The 20242-nt window shown below is 27.5% G+C and overlaps 2 protein-coding genes across 2 annotated transcripts; one reads left to right on the forward strand and one right to left on the reverse strand.

Annotated features, from left to right (window-relative positions):
* Positions 1-12707: 12707 nt before the first annotated feature.
* LOC124939434 (probable membrane-associated kinase regulator 1) lies at positions 12708-13577 on the forward strand. The gene has a single exon (XM_047479911.1). The coding sequence runs from the start codon at positions 12708-12710 to the stop codon at positions 13575-13577; it is 870 nt and encodes a 289-aa protein (XP_047335867.1).
* Positions 13578-14898: 1321 nt separating this feature from the next.
* LOC124939901 (putative leucine-rich repeat receptor-like serine/threonine-protein kinase At2g14440) lies at positions 14899-18540 on the reverse strand. The gene is made up of 9 exons (XM_047480362.1): positions 18279-18540; positions 17663-18200; positions 16300-16763; positions 16086-16227; positions 15734-15805; positions 15576-15644; positions 15405-15476; positions 15244-15315; positions 14899-15160 (listed from the first exon to the last, which is right to left on the reverse strand). Exons 1-9 carry the CDS (start codon positions 18358-18360, stop codon positions 15139-15141), a joined length of 1533 nt encoding a protein of 510 aa, XP_047336318.1. The 5' UTR covers positions 18361-18540; the 3' UTR covers positions 14899-15138.
* Positions 18541-20242: the final 1702 nt, after the last annotated feature.

A 20242-nucleotide genomic window follows, 5' to 3' on the forward strand; every position in this document is an offset into this window, starting at 1 on the left:
CACAAAGTAAACATTATTATATATATTAGCCGACAAACTCTTCTTCCTCATATACAGGATCACGCCGACGAACTTTTCATCTCCACTTCCAACATCCGTAAAGGTAAGGTATTATTATATTAGCTAGACTATCTAACCATTTAGATGGACTTAATTCTGATTTGATAAGTTCTCTCATAATTCTATGATTCAAGTAAGCTATAATGTTACTAAAATACCTTATTGAAAAATTCTCTCCTAACTATCTAAAACTTTTATTTCAAAATTAATCAGTTTAGGGAAATCAACTTTTATTTTGAATCGCTCTATTTACCATAACATACTCTTATGCATAGTTTATTGAAAAGTTATAGGAAGAAATCTATATCTCCAAAAGTGACTTTCAAAATTGAAATTCGTAAAGTTTTTGACTTGATAAAATGGGAATACATCCATGAATTCATTTATGTTGTCAGTTTCCCTAACATTTTTATCGAGTGGTTAATATAGTGTGTTTCGACCACTCACTTCATTGTCAGCGTGAATGGATTTTTTAAGGGTTAAAAGAGAGTAAGGCAAGGAGATCCTCTCTCACCTTACCTCTTTGTTTCTGAACTGGATTTTTAAAATGCTCCTAAGGAACCATAAATTCAAATTTCACCCCTACTGTAAGGAGGAAGCAATAACAACATTTGTTTCGCTTATGATCTACTCTTTGTGGTTCACGCTGATGTCGAATCTGTTAGTACAATCAAGGAAGTACTGCCAACGTTTTCTACTATTACAGGTTTATTCATTAATAAAGACAAAAGTCAGACTTTCTATGGAGGAAGAGTGAATGAGGATTTGAAGTAAAATATATTTAATATCATGGAGATAAAAGAAGGAACGCTTCTAGTCAAATATCTTGGAGTCCCTTTATCTGCAAATCAACTTTAAAGCTCATATTTTTGCCCACTTATTGAAAATATCAGAAATTCTATCTTGAGTTGGGCTACAAAAAATATGTCATACGCATGAAGAATAGAACTTGTGAAAAGAGTTACTATGGGAATCATTGGCTACTGGGCATAACAAATAGTCATTCCCAAAAAAGGCATGACTGAACTTGATAGGTTGATGAGAGACTTTATTTGCGGTACATAAGGCAGAGGAGGAAAAAATGTCAAATGGAAAACTGTATGTACCCCAAAGGAAGAATGAGGGATTGTCATTAAAAATTGTGTCATATAAAATCGAGCGCTCACAATCAGACATGTATGGGTCGTTAAGATGAAGGCACATTCATTATGGGTCAAATGGGTTTATACGAGATTCATGAAAGGAGAAGTCAGCATATGGACATGTCAAGTAAAAAATGAAATGGCATGGTCCTTGAAGAAAATCCTAAGAACTAAAGGAGAGGCATATCAGATGATGAACTTCTGAATCGATAATGGAAATGGAATATTATTCTAGCACGATCCATGGCTAGAGAATAATCTCATAATTCTTAGAAGGAATTCCAATATATTTGATTCAGAATCAAAAGAATTCGTCTCTTGTACTTAGTCAAAGATATTCAAGAAGGAAAATTCAGCTTTATTCTAAGGAGTATTCTAGAAGGAGTCAAAATTCTGAATGTGGTCAATAATATGCAATTTAATGGAAACATTGATACACAGAGTTGGGATACTGTTATGAATGGAAAGTTCACATCAAAAAAATATGAGAGATCATTAGAACAAATGAGGTGGTTGTCGATTGGCATAAAGTAGTTTGGTCTTCAAAGGTTATACATTGGCACCAATTCATCATTTGAATGACATTCAGGAAAAGGTTGACGACAGAAGACATAATTAAGAAGTATATGAATATTTCAGACGTCAATTGTCCAATCTGTGCAATAAAAGAGGAAAGCATTGACCATATGTTTGGGAAGTGCGCGTATGTATGCAATTTGTGGATCAATTTTGCTTACAAGATGAATATCACTAACTTTTCAGGTACATGGAATAAAATCATTGAGCTTGTAAAGAAAAAGGCTAAGGGCAATAACTTCTACGCGAATGTTTTCAAATGCTTCTTTGGAGCACTAGTGTACAATAACTAGAGAGAAAGAAATACAAGAATTCATAGCACGAATGAGAGAAAAGAAAGAAAAGTTTGGGATGATATTGTTTCTGATAGAAACACTCTCATACATACATGAAGGAGAATTCCAATTAATGAAGATAGGTGGAAGCTCAGTCAAATGTGGAATATCCCCTATAAAATCATTACAAAGAAATGAAGGTTCAAATAGTTCTTGTTTGATGACTTATTTATAATTCAATTGTTTGTTGTTTTGTTTATTCTATAATTCAGTTATTTGAAACTCAGTTATGTTTTCAACAAAGCTATAGTATGTCTTCAATATAACTAAACAAGATAGAGATTTTAGGTTTGCTCTAATACCAAATATTGGATATATTTAAAACAAAATATATTTAATGATTCTAAAATCTTTATGAATATTAAATCGAAAAGCGGAAGCGTGATTGAATCGAGCACTTACCTCCAAGCATTGTTTGTCTCTCGATAATCATAGATGAATCTTAGTGTTTCTCCCACGGACGTCATCTTTAACACAACGTCTAAAAGTCCTTAGAGATTCTTCTAAACATTTTATCTTCCTTAACCCTCAATGGTGTAAGTTCTTAATAGAAAAGTATACTTAAGGACCTCTAAAAATAACTAGTAAAATACCCTACGTTGTACGGGAAAAAATATAAATGAAGTTTTTATATGATATTTAATTCAATATGTTTATATATAATGAAAGAAAATATATATATATAATTAATAATAAAATAATATATATTTATATTAAAAGAAAATATATATACATATATGAACTTACAATATTTAATTTTTTATAAACGAACTTATATGAACTAAATATTCTTATATAAATATAAACATGAACTTACACTATTTTAATTTCTTTATTAATTTTATAAGTTTTGTTCTTTTTAATGTTAAAGAATGAAATTTTTTTAATGTAAATTTAGTGGTGTTCTGCAAAATGTGTTCATAACAATCATTAAGAGATACTAAATCGTTGGAATAAGCTAAATTTAACCTCTTTAACAAAAACGGTGTCACCCTCCTTTACACAAAGTTTAGACAAAGACTTCTATACCCACCTGCTTCTAAGATGTGCTGAAATCTTCTTTTTAAATCTATGTAATTGTAATGAAAAGTGATCAGTTATGTTTACATGTTGTGTAGATGAAAGTTAAGATTTTAATTCCATTTAGGCCATCTGGTTCATTAGAGTCATTCCATGTCATCTCCATCTGCAAAATGTGTTTTCATAACTCAATCATTAAGAAGATACAAAATCGTTGGAAGAAAAAAAACTAAATTTAACCTCTCCAACAAAAACGGTGTCACCTCCTTTACACCAAAATTTAGACAGAGACTTATATACTCTACATACTTCCAATACGTGCTGAAATCAGATACAGCTAAAATCATTTCATTACACACTCTTCACAATTAACTACATTATAACTGTCACTTTATTCTCGTCACTATATTTAACCCTAAACCTTTCTCTCTTGTATCAAAAACTTTTTTCTGAATATATGCAACTGTAATGAAAAGTGGTCAGTTATACAATTATCAATTCAAGTTTAGTAATGAAAAGAGAATCCAACATAAAAAAAATAAAGGGTTTATGTTTTGTATCATCATCACAACCAAAAATATGTTTATCCATTCATAAACACTTTTGCATTATACTTCTGAAAAAACGTTAATAAATTTATGGATACAAAAATATGTATTTGGCTGAGATACAATGAAAATAGAAACCTCCCACTCTAAAAGAGAGTAATATTTGAAAACAAATTTGTATCTAAACATTAATATGATACTTCAAATATTCTAGAGACATTAAGATTTTTTTTTAAAAAGGTAAGACCTTGATTTATATTGTTTCTCTTTGAGCCAATATGAGTTTATAAGCTGCATATATCACTTTTAAGGTACCATTTCCCGTGACAACACTCATACAAAAACATTTAATACCACATCCTTCAAAATTTCCTTGAATGATACCCATTTTTCATGAGCTTCTGGATGATCCATTTTGTTATAAACTACCAAACATGTTTCTGAATCTATGTAACTGAAATGAAAAGTTGTCAGTTATATAATTATCAATTCATGTTTAGTAATGAAAAGAGAATCTAACATAAAAAATAAAGAGTTTATGCTTTGTATCATCATCACAAACAAAAATATGTTTATAGGTTCATTCATAAACACGTGTGCAATATATTTCTGAAAAACTGCTAATAAATTTATAGATACAGAAAGATGTCCCCAGTTGAGATACAATGAAAATTGAGACATCCCACTCTAAAAGAGAGCAATATTTGGAAACAATTTTGTATCTAAACATTAATATAATATTTTAAATATTCTAGAGATATTAAGATTTCTTTTAAATAAAGGGTAAGAACTTTATTTATATTGTCTTCTCTTTAAGCCAATATGAGTTCATAAGCTACAGGTATTGTGGGCACCGTTTCCAGTGGCAGCACTAATACAAAAAACATATAATGTCATGTCCTTTAATATTTTCCTTGAATGATGCCCATTTCTCATATGCTTCTGGAAGATCAATTTATTTATAATCTACCCAACATGGTTTTTCAGAAAGTTCTGAAATAAACAATTATATTTCAAGCCGAACTGAATCATATTCATATTCTGGCTGTTCAGATGAACCATCAATAACTTGTATCTGGTTTTCATAATGGTTATAAATAAGCAGTAGCACAGTATGATGACATTAATGAATATATAGTATCATTTTACCAAAACAAAACATCTTTCTGTGTGACTAAGAAATTCATGGATTAAACCAAAACCTTGGTGAGCGCCCTCGAGTAAACCAGACAAATCTGTGACAACCATTGTTATGTCATAATCGAATTAAACAATGCCTAGAGTTCGAAGTAAAGTGGTGAATTTTTATATAATCTCATAATTAACCCTAGATTCAATTATATAAAAAGTTTAAAATTGGTTCAAACTTTAAGCAATTAGGAAGAATAAAATTTATTTAGACAACTTTTAGAATCAAAAGTTGAGAAAATGGTGGAAGGTGCACTCTCATCTGAAAATTATATAAAAGTTTTATTTATTAAAGGAGATGAGAAAGTAAGAACCTCTCTTTGTCATTTCGTCGAACACTTGGTATCCTATAACTATCACATCACTCCTTCGATTCTTCTCATCTCTCCTCTTCCTCGTCGTCTTCATCGCCACCGTCGTCTCATCGGGGGAAGAAGACGATGCACTCACCATCTACGATGTCCTGCAACAGAACAATTTCCTAGTAGGTCGTCTACCAAAAAGTGTAACAGAATACAAGATCAATCGAAACTCAGAAAAATCAATGTGTAACTTAAGGATACCTGTAGTTACAGCGTGGAATGTTAGTAGAAGACGACGCGATGAACGCCACATCCTCATGTGCATCAATCTCATCTTCTCTCTGCATTACTTCTTTATCTAAAAAATTCTGAATTGAATTAAACATTAAAAATAATTGGAGCCGCACGAAATCTATCAAATAATATAAAGAGAAAATAAAATATAAATTAATTATTAAAGTTATAAAAGAAAATAAAAAATATTAATTAGGAAGAAAATTTGAGAATTATTATTATTATTAGGTATATTATATATATATAAGATAAGAGAGAAAAAAAATAGGAAAAAATTTAATATATATAAATGAGAAAAGAAAAAATAAAAATAAAAATTAATTATTAGAGATACAAACTTAATATTAAGTGTTTAATATTAAGTGTGTCTCTCCTAAATTTATATATATAATTTTTCTTCCTAACTAATATTTTTATATGAGGAGTGATAGAGTGAGGGAATTTAGTGAGGGAATTTGGTGAGGGAATGACGTGACATCACCTTCATTGGTTGGAAAATGTAAAAGTAGAAGGAAAGAGAGAAAATAGAGAAATTATTTGATTTTTTTAGCGAATAAGATTATGCCACATCATTCCCTCACCAAATTCCCTCACCAAATTCCCTCACCTAATCATTTCTCTTTTTATATATATATAAATTTGGTAACCCTAATAATTAATTTATATTTTATTTTCTATTTCATTATATATATATATATATATATATATATATATATATATATATATATATATATATATATATATATGTATAGGAGTGATAGAGTGAGGGAATTTAGTGAGGGAATTTAGTGAGGGAATTTGGTGAGGGAATAACGTGGCATCACCTACCTTCATTGGTTGGAAAATGTAAAAATAAGAGAAAAGAGAGAAAAGAGAGAAATTATTTTATTTTTTCAGCGAATAAAATTATGTCACGTCATTTCCTCACCAAATTCACTCACCAAATTCCCTCACCTAATCATTTCTCATATATATATATATATATATATATATATATATATATATATATATATATATATATATATATATTATATATATATATATATATATATATGAGGAGTGATAGAGTGAGGGAATTTGGTGAGGGAATGACGTGGCATCACCTTCATTGGTTGGAAAAGGTAAAAGTGGGAGGAAAGAGAGAAAAAAGAGAAATTATTTGATTTTTTCAGCGAATAAGATTATGCCACGTCATTCCCTTACCAAATTCCCTCACCTAATCATTTCTCTATATATATATATATATTATATTTTATCATTAATTTTATAATAATACAAAAAAAAAATTATATTGTCTTACAAATAAAATTTTAAAAACCAATATTAAACATTACCCCAATTTATAAAAATTTCTCTATTCTATCATAATTACTTATACATAATTACTAATTTATCCCTCTTACTATAATTATTAGTTTAACTTTTCTAATTAAATTAAATTTTATTTTATTAATTTTTCTTCTTAATTATATTTTTTATTATTATATGTCTTATATATATTATTTTTATTCATTAATTTTATATAAACTTATATTTAATATTAAATATTTATTTATTTTTTTATATAAATATTTATGATATAATAATAATATATATAATAATAATAATATATATAATGATGTTTAATAGGATCGATTAACTTACACTAAAATTACAAATTTCTCCATCTTAAATATTAAATATTCATTCCTCTTTCATATTAATAATATATATTTCCTAATTAATTTTCTTTTTTATTTTCTTTCTCATCATATATATATATATATATATATATATTATATCTCTAATAATTAATTAATTTTTTATTTTCTTTTCCCACATTTATATATATATATATATATATATATATATATATATAAATATATATATTTATATTTATATATTTATATATATATTTATATATATTTATTATCTTTCTCATTCTCTATATATATTTCATATATTTTTACACATAATTTTTATATTTTTTAATAAAATAAAAAATTATAAATATTTTAATTTATTTAAAAAATTAATATTAAACTGTTCTCTCTTAAAATCTTCTCTTAAAATCTATATATAACGTGGCCTAAAGAGGGAGTGAAATCGCCTTGAAATTCATCAGCTCCAGTTCGAAATTGGCAACGGTCATAAGTTAGATTTAACACAAAAGGTCAATGAGACCATCATCCAGTTAGCATTGCATTCCTTTAACTGTAAAAGATAAATAGTTTAGGGTTCGCTGTTTATTTTTTTGAAAAAGAAAAAGAATAGAAAGATTACCACAGGTCCACAGGTCGAGGAGAGAGTGAAATTGTCTGTAAAATTCATCCGCTCCAGTTCGAAATCCTCAACGTTGAAGCTGTCATTCAGCGCGGATCGAAGATCGCTCATCTAGTGCATGATAGTGTCTCGGCACGTCCAAAATCCTAAGTAAAAATGAATAAGTGAGAAACCAAAAAGTAAAAAAGGAAATGGGAGAGAAAAAAAAGTTCACAAATATTTATATTGTTTTTTTCTTATTTATGTTTAATTCTCATTTATATTGTTTTTTCTCTTATTTATTTTTAATCTTTCATTTATTAAATTGAACGTTTTTTATATTAAGATAAAATAATAAAAATAATAATTAGGAAAGAGAAATTAGTAAAATAAAATAAAAATGAATTAGTAAAAATAAATTAATAATTATGATAAGAGAAACAGTTCTAAAATGTTAAAAAAATATAATAAGCCTATGTGAGCTGTGGTGAGAAATGGGGAAATATATATATATATATATATATATATATATATATATATATATATATTTTAACTATTTTTTTAAAAATTAATTTAATAAATATGGAGACTAATAATTAAAAAAAAAAACTTTTCATTACTTAGAAAAAAAACTTAATATATAAATGAAAAAGTGATAAATAAAAAATAAATTAATTATTAGTTATACAAAATTAATTAATTTTATATATATATATATATATATATATATATAATTATAATGAGAGAGAAAATAAAAACTGAAATTAATTAGGAAATATATTATAGATAAATTAGTAATTATGGAAATATAATTATGATAGGAGAGAGAAACTCATAAATGAGGAAACTAATAATTATATTAAGGAAAAGAAATATATATATATATATATATATATATATATATTATGAAATAAATGTATATATATATATTAAGAGAGAGAAAATAATTAATATAATTAAATTAGGAAAGAGAAATGACTTAATTTGTGGATGATTGTGGAGAGAGCGTGTTTCACCTCCAACATTTTAAATTAAGCGTCATTAGTTATATATAGATAAGTCTTATTTATAGAGTTATTGTCATCAAATAACTCTTAAGAACTTAATTGTATATTAAAACGGACATTGTGGAGATTATTAAAATGTGTAAATTTAATTACAATAAATTAAAGTACATTAAATATTATAATATAAAACAATCTCTTACATTCAATGTGTAATTTCAAAGTTACATTGAATTAATTTGTACACATTATCAAATAAAACAATTTACACTTTAATGTGTATTACATTTTATTTGTTATATAGAATTAAATATTACAATAATCATAGCGATAAGTCCCTATTTGAAATTTGATATTATCTTCTATTTATTACTATATATAAAATCTCTCATCACTTTCAAACTTAATGAATAAACCAATATTTATTCTAGGTTCAAACTTACATATTTAAGTTAGGAAAAAAGCTCATTTAGACGTATGTACTTATACAACTAGCTCACTTAGACGTATGTACTAATAAAAGATCATTTAAACATATATACTATCAAAAATTGGCTCATTTAGCTTTTTTTAGTAACCATGGTTAACTTTTATTTTTAAATTTATATATTTATTAGTTAAATATTAATATATTTTCTCTCTCTTTCTTTTTCATTTATTATTTCATTTATTACTAATAAATGAATCCTTTATTTTTATCTTTTTTATAATTTTTTATTATTTCTATATGAGTATTTATGATTGATTATTTTAATTTAATTTTATACGCATTCATCATTAATTATTTTAACTCTATATTTCTTCTTCTTTTTTATATATTTTTTTTATATTCACATTTATTATTAAATATTAAACAAAACAATAAAAATCCTTCAATACAAAAATATATTAATTAATAATTAAAAATTGAATAATAATAAAAACTCATTCATCAAACACTAAAAGAATAATAATCAAATATTAGACAAAACAATTCATTTACTACTAATATAAGTCGTGAATAAAAATTAAATAAAAAATTATTAATTTCATTTTTATTTATATTAAACTAAATAAGAAAAAATCCTTTTTTTCATTTTTATTATATTAAATTAAATATAAAAAAACCCTTCAAAAAAATATTACAGTAAAACATAAAATTTATAAATAAGTTGTTAAATTTAAAAAAAAATGAGAATTTAAGAAATATGAGAAATAAAAACTAATAAAAAAAAGATGAAATATAAAAGAGAAATTAATATTAAAATAATAAAAAATTTAAAAAAAAAATAAATTATCTAATTTAATTAATGAAAAAGAAAGAGAAAATATATTAATATTTAACTAATAAATATATAAATTTAAAAATAAAAGTTAACCATGGTTACTAAAAGAGGCTAAATGAGCCAATTTTTGATAGTACATGATCTTTTATTAGTACATACGTCTAAGTGAGCTAGTTGTACAAGTACATACGTCTAAATGAGCTTTTTTCCTTTAAGTTATCATCATAATTATTTTATGATGAACTGTCTGGTTAGTTGGAAAAAAATCGTTGAATCTTCAATTATCGTAGTCGTTCAATTCGTATCATTCATAATATTATTATTATTATGTTTTTTGAGATTTGTTTAGAAAAATTGCTAGAGTCAGTTGAAAAATTAATCGTTATTCTCGATGACCTACAAGATCATAACCTATTGGATAACGTGATTTTTGTTTTGTTCATGTCATGCTTTGTCAGTGTACTTAAACAATTTTTATCATTTTTAATATACATGACCATTTTTATAAAAATATACGTGGCACAATATGTATTGATACGTCATTCCCTTCCTCGTTCCCTCTCTCAAATTCCCTTCATCCACTATCACTTCCCTTCCCTTCCCTTCCCTTGCAAATATAAAATCTCTAATTTATCAGAACTCAAATGATATTTTAAATGTACATTATAACAATCATACAAAATTGTTCAAATATATTCAAAACCAAGACTAATTTGAAGTTTGATATTAGTCCATCTCTTTTTCTCTTTTTCATACCTTGATTCGACACATTTCTTTGTTCTTGTGTGGGTCGATTTCATTAGAATAAAAAATGAATTTTATTTTTCAGAATTGGATTTAAAATATATATCACCCAATTTGAAAAAAAATATTGAATTCACATAGTTAGCTTACTATATTACAAAAGTTGATTGTGAATATATAGTACTAATTAGGGTTCATGTTACCCCTAGGCCTAGGCATTATCATAATTAATTACTGAATAAAAATATTACAGTTAGCTGTAAATAAACCGTATTTTCTTAATTAATTAAACACATGTATCATGATCATGACATGCAACCTCAATCGTGCAGAAACAGGTAAAAAAAGTTTAATTCTCATTAAACTAATCTCATCTCATTAATAAATGATTAACCCACCATATATTATTATATATTCAGCCATAGATTGACATGATTAATGCAACAAACCTTCATGTGTTAGTATATCTGCAGATTTTCTATTAAACTATATAACCGATTTTCTAACCTAACAATAAACTGAAACCTACATTTTGAGATTCTCAAACATTCGTTAACAATTTAGTTGTGCATTTTCGTTGTAAAAGTCGATCGAACCAAATCGCTTATATCTTTAAATAAATTTATAAATAGTTATGCGATTAATTTATATTTTAAAACTCTCATCTAATTAATCAGCATTCAAATTAAATATTTTATCATAAAAAGAATTTTTTTTAGAAAATATAAACATTTTTTTGTCGAAAAATATTTCTAAATGAGTTAATATTAGTTTTATAAATGTTTCTAATAAAAATGATTTTGTTTCTATGATAAATACATTTTAATTTTTAAAGATATTCTTACTAATTATGTAAAAATGAAAGAAACCAAAGAAACTAAATAAAAGTAGAAGATCAATAACTAATATTCTTCAAATGTTAAAAAATGAATATTTATGCATATAAATGGCACAACCTTTTAAATTTTATATATATATTCTATTTACAAAGTATTTACATACAAATATACAACAACAACAACAAAGTTTTAAAAAATGCAATACCTATCAAAATGTGAAATAAATAACCAACCATCATTTAATTCAATAGGAAAATGTAAAAACTCAAAATAAAATATTCACACTTAAAAAATAAAGATGAACTATTTATATATATATATATATATATATATATATATATATATATATATATATTAAAATAATTTAATTCCATAAACTAAACTTAATTAAAAGTGATTAGTTTGAATTTACTAATAAAATAAAACTAATAATGTTTTTTATGTATTATATAAAAAAAAATTAAAAAAGATTTTGTTATTTTCTAGAAAAAAAAAACGTTTAGAATATATTTGAGGATTGTATAATTAAAATTATATTTATAATTTAAACATATTAGAACTAAATAAGATGCTATTTAGATTTTAAAAAAATATATAGTGAAATCTAAATCTTTTAATCAAATTATTGTAATCCAACTTTACACACGTTTTTGTAATCCAATTTAAAATTGTATCCTACATTTTTATTAACAAATAAAAATATATTTATATATTTGTTGTTTTTATTAGAAATACAGATGAATAATAATACTATTTGTTTTAAAAAAATATTCATCTTCATAGCCTTTGATTATATTAGAGTAGTTCCCAAAAAAAAATTGTTTTTAACCTTAAAAAAATCTTTAATCTAAATTGGTTTCATTTCATAGTGTTAATTTGTTGTAAATCCAAATAAAATAAAATAAAAAAGATTTATGTAATCACTTTATTTAAAATTATAAATAATAATCACATAAATATTTAAAGTGAAATTCAGTCAACTTTGTTCCGGTCCAGTCCGGTTCAATCATATCATATACTATCATAACCATCCGGTTCAATCATATCATATACTATCATAACCAGATAGAGAGACTCTCATTCTTCCTTCTTCTTCTTCCTCTCTCCAAACCAGATTGATCGCCGGCGCCGGCGATAATCACGGCGAAAATGGATCGGAAAACATCAAAACCCCATAAAAAATCCCAAACACTACCTTCATCACCAACCCATATATTCAAATCTCCATCTTCTACCTCCCCAGACTTCGAATTCGCCGTCACTCTCTCTCCTCGGAAATCCGCCGCCGGCGGTTTATGTCCCGCCGACGATCTATTCTACAAAGGTAAGCTTCTTCCTCTTCATGTCACTCCTAGATTATCCATGGTCCAAACCATCTTACTATCATCTTCATCATCATCTTCATCATCAAACTTTGCCGCTTCACGTGATTCAACTGTCAGCCGGAGTTCAAATGAATCCGCTAGAACCTCATTCTCCAGCGATGTTAATCTCATTTACTCCACTAATATTGAGTCAGCTCGTTCGAGTTCCGTCACCGGAGACGACGAAGTGAAGCGAATAAGTAAAAAAAACAAATATTCTTTATCTAGATTAACTTCTGTTTTCAAAAATGAACCAAAACATGATAGTAAAACAACCAGATCGTCGGAGAAACGTGTGAAGGGTAAGTCTGCTAAGGAGATGATTCTCAAGTATCTTAAGAAAGTTAAACCATTTTGTGAAAAGATGAAGCCCCATGAACATGGGATAAAGAAAACTGGTGGGAAAGATGGAAAAGGTAAAGATTCGTTTTCAGGGGATTTGATATATACTAGAAGGAAGACGATGTCGGGGACATGTCTGTCGTCGCCAATCCATCACCACCACCACCATGACCACCGGGGAAATGAAAACCGACATGTGAAGTCTTGTAGTGACATACCATCATCATCATCAATGGAGGAATTGCAGAATTCAATACAGGGGGCAATAGTCCATTGTAAGAATTCTATGAAAATTGATGGAGGAAGATTATGAGTCTTTTTAACATGACAATGACTTGTAGCTGAAATGTAATTTGTGGGTTATCATTCATTCATTCATTCATTGATGACGATGGAAGATTTCAAAGTTTGATTCTTTTGGGAACCTGAAAATCTGCTATTCCTTGCTGTTCTTATTATCTATGCATGTCTTCATCCTTCTTGGGAATATGCTAATCTGGTTTTTTTTTTTTTTTTATTGTTTAATGTTTTACAATAGACTTAGGGCTTGTTTGTTTGATGTAGTGGTTATTGTGGTTTTTTCTAGTTTTTTTTCCTAATAAAAACCATGTATGATTAAATTTTTTAAAAAATCAGTTTTTATGGTTAGAAGTCAAGTTTTTTAAAGATAGATTAATTATAAGGGTAATGTTGATATTTAAATAAAGAAAAGTAGTGATTAAATGGTTACAAATTTAAAATAATGAATAAAATGAGATTTTGAGTTTTAGAATAAAATTTTGAAAAAATAAAAAAATCATACATAAAAAAGTCCTTAATTGAATCCATATTTGTGAGTTCATGTGAAGAGAGCAGTATCCAATGACTGCATAAATTTTTTGTTTTTTTTTTTATAAAAAAAATGATTTATTTAATGATTGAATCAAATATCTCTTAAACAAATAACCATAAGGCATAAACACAAAAAATATATATATTTACAAAAAATTAATTAAAATAATAATGAAAAAAAATTGGATTCTAGTTAAAGGATTTCCAGATCTCGAAGAATAAAAAAAAAATAAGTAATTTTGAATTTTATATATATATATATATATATATATATATATATATATATATATTTTAGATAATATTAAGATTTTTTTACAATACATTATATGTTTCTATATAATCATGTCAAATAATATTTTATTAAACAATTATTATTTAATTTATTAACTAAAATATTAAAAAATATATATTTTTTAAAATTATTTTGTCAATATATATTAAAATCCATTAAATCATTTTTAAAAAAATCACTTTATAAATTTAAATAAAATTCTATTATGCAAGTTATATTCAATCAGATTTACTAGATTGAAAATATTGCTAGATAATTGTTTAGATATTCAATTTTAAATAAAAAATAATTCACAAAATCTGTATATAGGTTATTTCTTCTTTAATTAAAATATTTAATTATAATATTAATTAATATATTTCAAGTACTAAATGATTATTTTAATAAACTCTAAATGCAACCTTAATAAATCGATTTTTTAATATAAAATCATATATATTGAATTTGTGAAATTGATGACCTTAAATTTTATTATACAATCCAGTTTTTTTATTGCAAAATATTCAAGATATCATCAAACAAGCTCTAAGTAAATCTTATTATCTTTAATGTAAAAATACAATAGGAACAAATTTACATCACTTGTACAAAGAAGCAACAGAAATGGAATGAATGTAGGTATGTATATGTATACAGTTGAGTCAAGCACATCTACTAAAACCAACATTATCATGTTATTCGTCTTGCGTTGTGAGTCTTGCGTTGTGAGTATAAGTGGCGGAACTAGATCATGAAGGTGGTGGCGATACGATCATTGGTTTCCAGGAGAAATCCTATTATATTAAGCAAGACGAGCATGATGAATGATCTCGTAACATGAATAAATATAAAATAAAACATCTTTTTCGTGTCTTACCTTAACTCCAACCCGGATTTTTCTTTTAGTTTCCTTGGAACTTGACCTGTTAAGTTGTTACCCTGCAAAAAACTGAATAAAAGAAAATAGCTACATCAGTTCTAACTAAGAAGCTTGTTGAATGAGTTGAAGATGGAAGACGAGATGAAGACAGAATTTACAGTTCACTCAGAATCCTAATATCCCCAAGTGAAGGTGGAATCTCTCCATTAAGCCGATTGAATTCCAAATGGCTGGTAATTATAAAAGCAAATATGTCATAATTAATGTCAATAGCCCAGAATCCTTTTTTTCTTTCTTTCATCAATTCAAAATGAGAAGTTATATCTTACAGAGTCTTTAAGAACTTCAATGGACTCAGATTTGGAATTGCTCCTGACAAACTGTTGTTTCCAAGCCATCTGTTGCATTATGCATGACTTACTTCACATTGTTCATTAAATTGATCAAAATTCCCTTTTTTTTAAGAAAAAAAGGTTGGAGTACCGACATGTCGCTTATTGCTGTCAAATTCGCAAGACTGGGTGAAAGAGATCCCGAGAGACCCATATTAGTAAGGTTTCTGCTCACAGGAGAAATTTTGTAAATATACCATAAAAATAGCTATGATCATTCAAAGACAACTTTAACCCATAAAAATTAATTCAAATCACTATAAAGGTAAAACAGTCTTTAAATATCGACAGTAAGTATTACATTTTATCAAATCAACTTGCATACCAATTACCAAGTACTTGAAATTCAGTTATTTTCATTTGGTTTATTCAGCTTTTATTTTCTAATTCATCGCTTAATTTTCAATTTTATGGAACATGTATTAACAATCATTAACACAAACTTACAGTGACTTCACACGCATCCTTTCGGATGGTCCATTAGAGCATGTAACTCCAGACCATCTATAGTCAAGAGGTAAACAAGGATCACCATTCCAATCAACTGGCGGGTTATCGAGACTCTTCTTTATACGTTCCAAAGCAGCAACTGAAAAAAAAAATCATAATAATCAACTAATAATGCATGAGGGTAATGTTTGATTTTAAGTATTGAACTAACCATCTCGTGTGAGAGTTCTTCCTCCTACAGGAAGCACTTCAAAAACTTCTCCAGCATTAATCAAAGGAATAACATTTGAGCCAGCTGGAGGAGTTAAAGTTATTTTTGTGACCCCATTTAGTGGCCACTGATTTGCAAATACCATTACACCTGCTTGAGTTACATTTAGATTCTGGTAGTAGACAACGTTATTGACTGTCACAGAGAACATTCTCGGGTTTTCTTCAGATGAACCGTGATCTTCTGCAAAATAAAGTGACATATAGTATGTCGATTTAGGGAGACTCATTGGTGGCCATAACAGCTCCATTGGGCTTGATTTGTTTTTTTTCATATCTGTCTGAAACACCTTCAATGGAGGTAGGTTCCAGAAACCGGAGACTGAAACATTTCTGAATGTTGAGATCGGATTATTACTTTGCCCGAATGGCTCCCAGAATCGGTCATATAGATCGTCAGGAAACCTGATAGATGTAAGGATTAAAAATAACATCCTATATGATCTTCTGTTTAGCTGCTAGATTCACCTAAAGTTTGCTTTTAGTCTGCAATTATGGTATATTGATCACACCAGAGTTTAAATTGTCGGTTCTAGTATATAATACCTCGAGACATAAACTTGAACAGACCTTGACCGCCTCAAAAGACTTGAGAACCAAAACAAATGTCTTCTCAAGATTCAAACAAATTATCCTTTCTCATAACCAAACTAACCATCTCTAAGCACAAAACAGGTCCACAACACAAGTCAAGAAAACAATTTTGTTGCTTTAAACCAAATAGGCCTCAAACAGCTTCAAATCAAACACGATTTCAAAATCTTTCAAAACAAATCAGTTTTCAAAATGCTTCTGACTACAAGTCCTAACAAGCTTCTAAACCAAACGGGTTTCACAAAGCTTCAACACTAGAATCAAAGGGAACTTGTTGTTTCCTTTGAAACAATAGAAGTTCTTAACCATTGCCTTTGCAATTTAAACTGACCAATTGAGTTTCAAACTTGTAACCAAATAAGACTGAAAACTTTCAAAGCAAAAAGAGCCATAGAACCTTCAAAACAAATCCTAAGTTCAAGCAAATGAATCTAGGCTCTAAAGCACTTAGTTTGTTCTACTATAGACTTCCAACATAAAAGTAATCAAAGGTTATAACTTATAATCTCTATTTATACAAGTAGAAAAGACTAAAATATCATTACCCAATAACCCACTAAAAAAAATACTCTATATAGAATATGAACCCAAAATCCAACCAAATCTAGCACATTTAAACCAGGAACATATACCAAATAAGCTGAAAACCATTTGATCAATGACAACTCGAAAATAAGACGCAATTCCAGAAATTAAACAGCAGAAATTACCTTATGATGGACCCATTATACCCAAAACTATGTCTAGCCACCAATCTCAAACCATACTTAGAAAAATCTGTAGAATTGTACAATGAATTCTCCAAAATCACTAGCTCTAAAGCTGAAATGAACGGGTCAGCATCCGTAAAACTATTTGCAGCAATACAGACACTCATATTCTTCCCGCCAGCAACAAAAATCCCCTCATAATAAGAAGCCAAACCATTCATGAAATCGTCTGTCGTATTCACCGGACTCCAAAATGTCCCGTCAACCATCTGATCAAACACCGGCGGCGATCTGTTTCCTCCATAGAAGTAGGTGGTACGGACAAGATACTTAGCCGAGCGGAAAACCGGGACTTGATAGCAAAACTTTCTGTTAACGTTTCCACTCAAAGGAAATGTTCGGACGGTTGATAAAGTAACATCATTCACAATCGTTTCTAGGGTTTTGGGTGTTCCATAGGAGATATAATTTGTGTCCGGTAGCCAATGCCGATCACCGATTATTGATGAAGTTGTTGCACCGCAATCAATCAATGTCCCTGATAGAAAAACAATTGAACAATTCAATGAATGGGTTTATGTTTTTTTATATATCGAGAGAGAGTGATAGAACTTACATCTTGGGGGATGAGGGTTTTGGGAGGTGAAAGGGAAGAGGATAATGAGGGGAAAGAGGGAATGTAAGAAGAGTAAACGCATGGCGATTGGAGGAGGAAGAATGTAAGTGAAGAAGGGAGCTTTAGAGAGAAAATGGAAGTGGGTTTTTGATGGGTTTCAAGGAAGAAGAAGAAGATGATAGTGGGGGTGGAGTAGTGAAGTTGAATAAGAACAAGGCGAAACATGCAAGCAAAGAATGAGAAAGAAAGAGATGGAGTGAGTGGAGTGGGAAAGAATAAGAGAGACAAAATTATAACTAAGTTAGTTGAGAATTGAGAAAATACATAATAATATAAATATAAATGGAAATAGAAAAAAATTAAAATTATGTAGGGCTTTATTCGGATTGGGGTTTTTGAAAAAATCTAGAGAAGGAAAAAAATAATGATCGTGATGATTTGAAGAAAGTAATGATTATTTTTAGTAAAAAAACTTAAAAGGGTATTGATATATATATGAATAAAATAAAAAATAATAATTTAAAATAAAAGGTATTTTAGTATTTTTATTAATGAAATGAGTGATTGATTGTTGAGAAATGATAGATTGAAAATTTGATTTGAATAGGTTTTGTAAAAACCTAAAAGAGAAGAAAGGCATAGAAGTATTCACTTAATCATTAAAATACTTAAAAAGAACATTAAAAATAATCAAAGTCAAATGAAATTCTTTTAAAGAACTTCATTTTGCCATGAGAGTCAAATGAAAAATTTAATGAAATGACTAGCACTTAAAAAAAATTATGCAAATCACCGCTCCTTATTTTTCGGACGAAAATACACTCGTCGCGTCACGATCGTCTCGCGACAAAAATTAAAGACTGAATTTAGTATAATTGTTCAGCACGATCGTCTCGCGACGAAAATTTAAAACTGAATTGAGTATAATTGTTTGGCACGATCGTCTCGCGACGGAAATTCAATATTGAATTGAGTATAATTGTTCAGCACAAACGTTCGCGACGGCACGATCGTCTTGCGACGGGGTATTTTCGTCCGGAAAATATGAAATGGTCATTTGCGCAATTTTTATTAGGCGTTAGTCATTTTCCCAATTAAGACATTTATTACGGTCATTTTATCAAATTTGTCAATGAAATTAGGGATAAATATTGAATAAAAATAATATATATTTTTTAAAAGAAATAAGAGAACTAACATGACACCTTAAATTTCTGGGTTACTTATTAGGATAAAAATAATACAAATTTTATATTATCTAGTAAATAAATTACTTAAAAAAAATCTTTAACAATCTAAATTATACAAATTACTTATTCATTGGGATAAAAAAATCATACTTGAACTAGTGGTTTTAGGATGGATTTGTAATTCTTTAACAATCTAATATTTTTTTAAATAATGCAATGTATATTGTACAAAACTTTTGTCCAATCCCCATTGATGTTGATCTTTTGATTGTCACACATAACTTTACACTCATTGAAGCCTAGATACTTTACTTCTTTTTTTTCTTTTTTTTTATCTGCATTTTCAAGACTTCTTTTTTCCCAATTATCAAATATTTCAATTGCTTATTGTATACCCAATACATTGTCTAACTTATATGATATACTCACTCATATTACAATTCAATTCCTTAAAAACTCATTGTACGGTATGTTATTCAACAATTAAATCTTCCTCATCTTCTCCATTAGTAGTTTCCTTGTTACAGGTAGATCAAATTCCTCAATATTGAAACGATAGTTTACATATTTTATAATTATAGCAGTTTATGAATGTCTCTATGGTGAACTTAATTTGACCAAAGATGATGAAAATGTGAACTCTCAACCAAGCTAAAAAAAAAGTTGAAAATAAAGGACACTAACTTAGACTTAGCTTCTGTGTTGGAAGTAGTATATTTACGAGAACACCAACTTTAATAACAAATATAATTTTATTTAGTTCACTTATTACAC

Source organism: Impatiens glandulifera, chromosome 5 (genome assembly GCF_907164915.1).
Source record: "Impatiens glandulifera chromosome 5, dImpGla2.1, whole genome shotgun sequence".
Lineage (NCBI taxonomy): Eukaryota > Viridiplantae > Streptophyta > Magnoliopsida > Ericales > Balsaminaceae > Impatiens > Impatiens glandulifera.

Coding starts and splice junctions, on each gene's coding strand:
- LOC124939434 (XM_047479911.1), top strand. CDS start 12,708: ATGGATCGGAAAACATCAAAACCCCATAAAAAATCCCAAACACTACCT.
- LOC124939901 (XM_047480362.1), bottom strand. CDS start 18,360: ATGCGTTTACTCTTCTTACATTCCCTCTTTCCCCTCATTATCCTCTTC. Junction 18,201..18,278: donor AAACCCTCATCCCCCAAGAT/GTAAGTTCTATC, acceptor TTTTTCTATCAG/GGACATTGATTGATTGCGGT. Junction 15,806..16,085: donor AGGATGCGTGTGAAGTCACT/GTAAGTTTGTGT, acceptor TCCTGTGAGCAG/AAACCTTACTAATATGGGTC.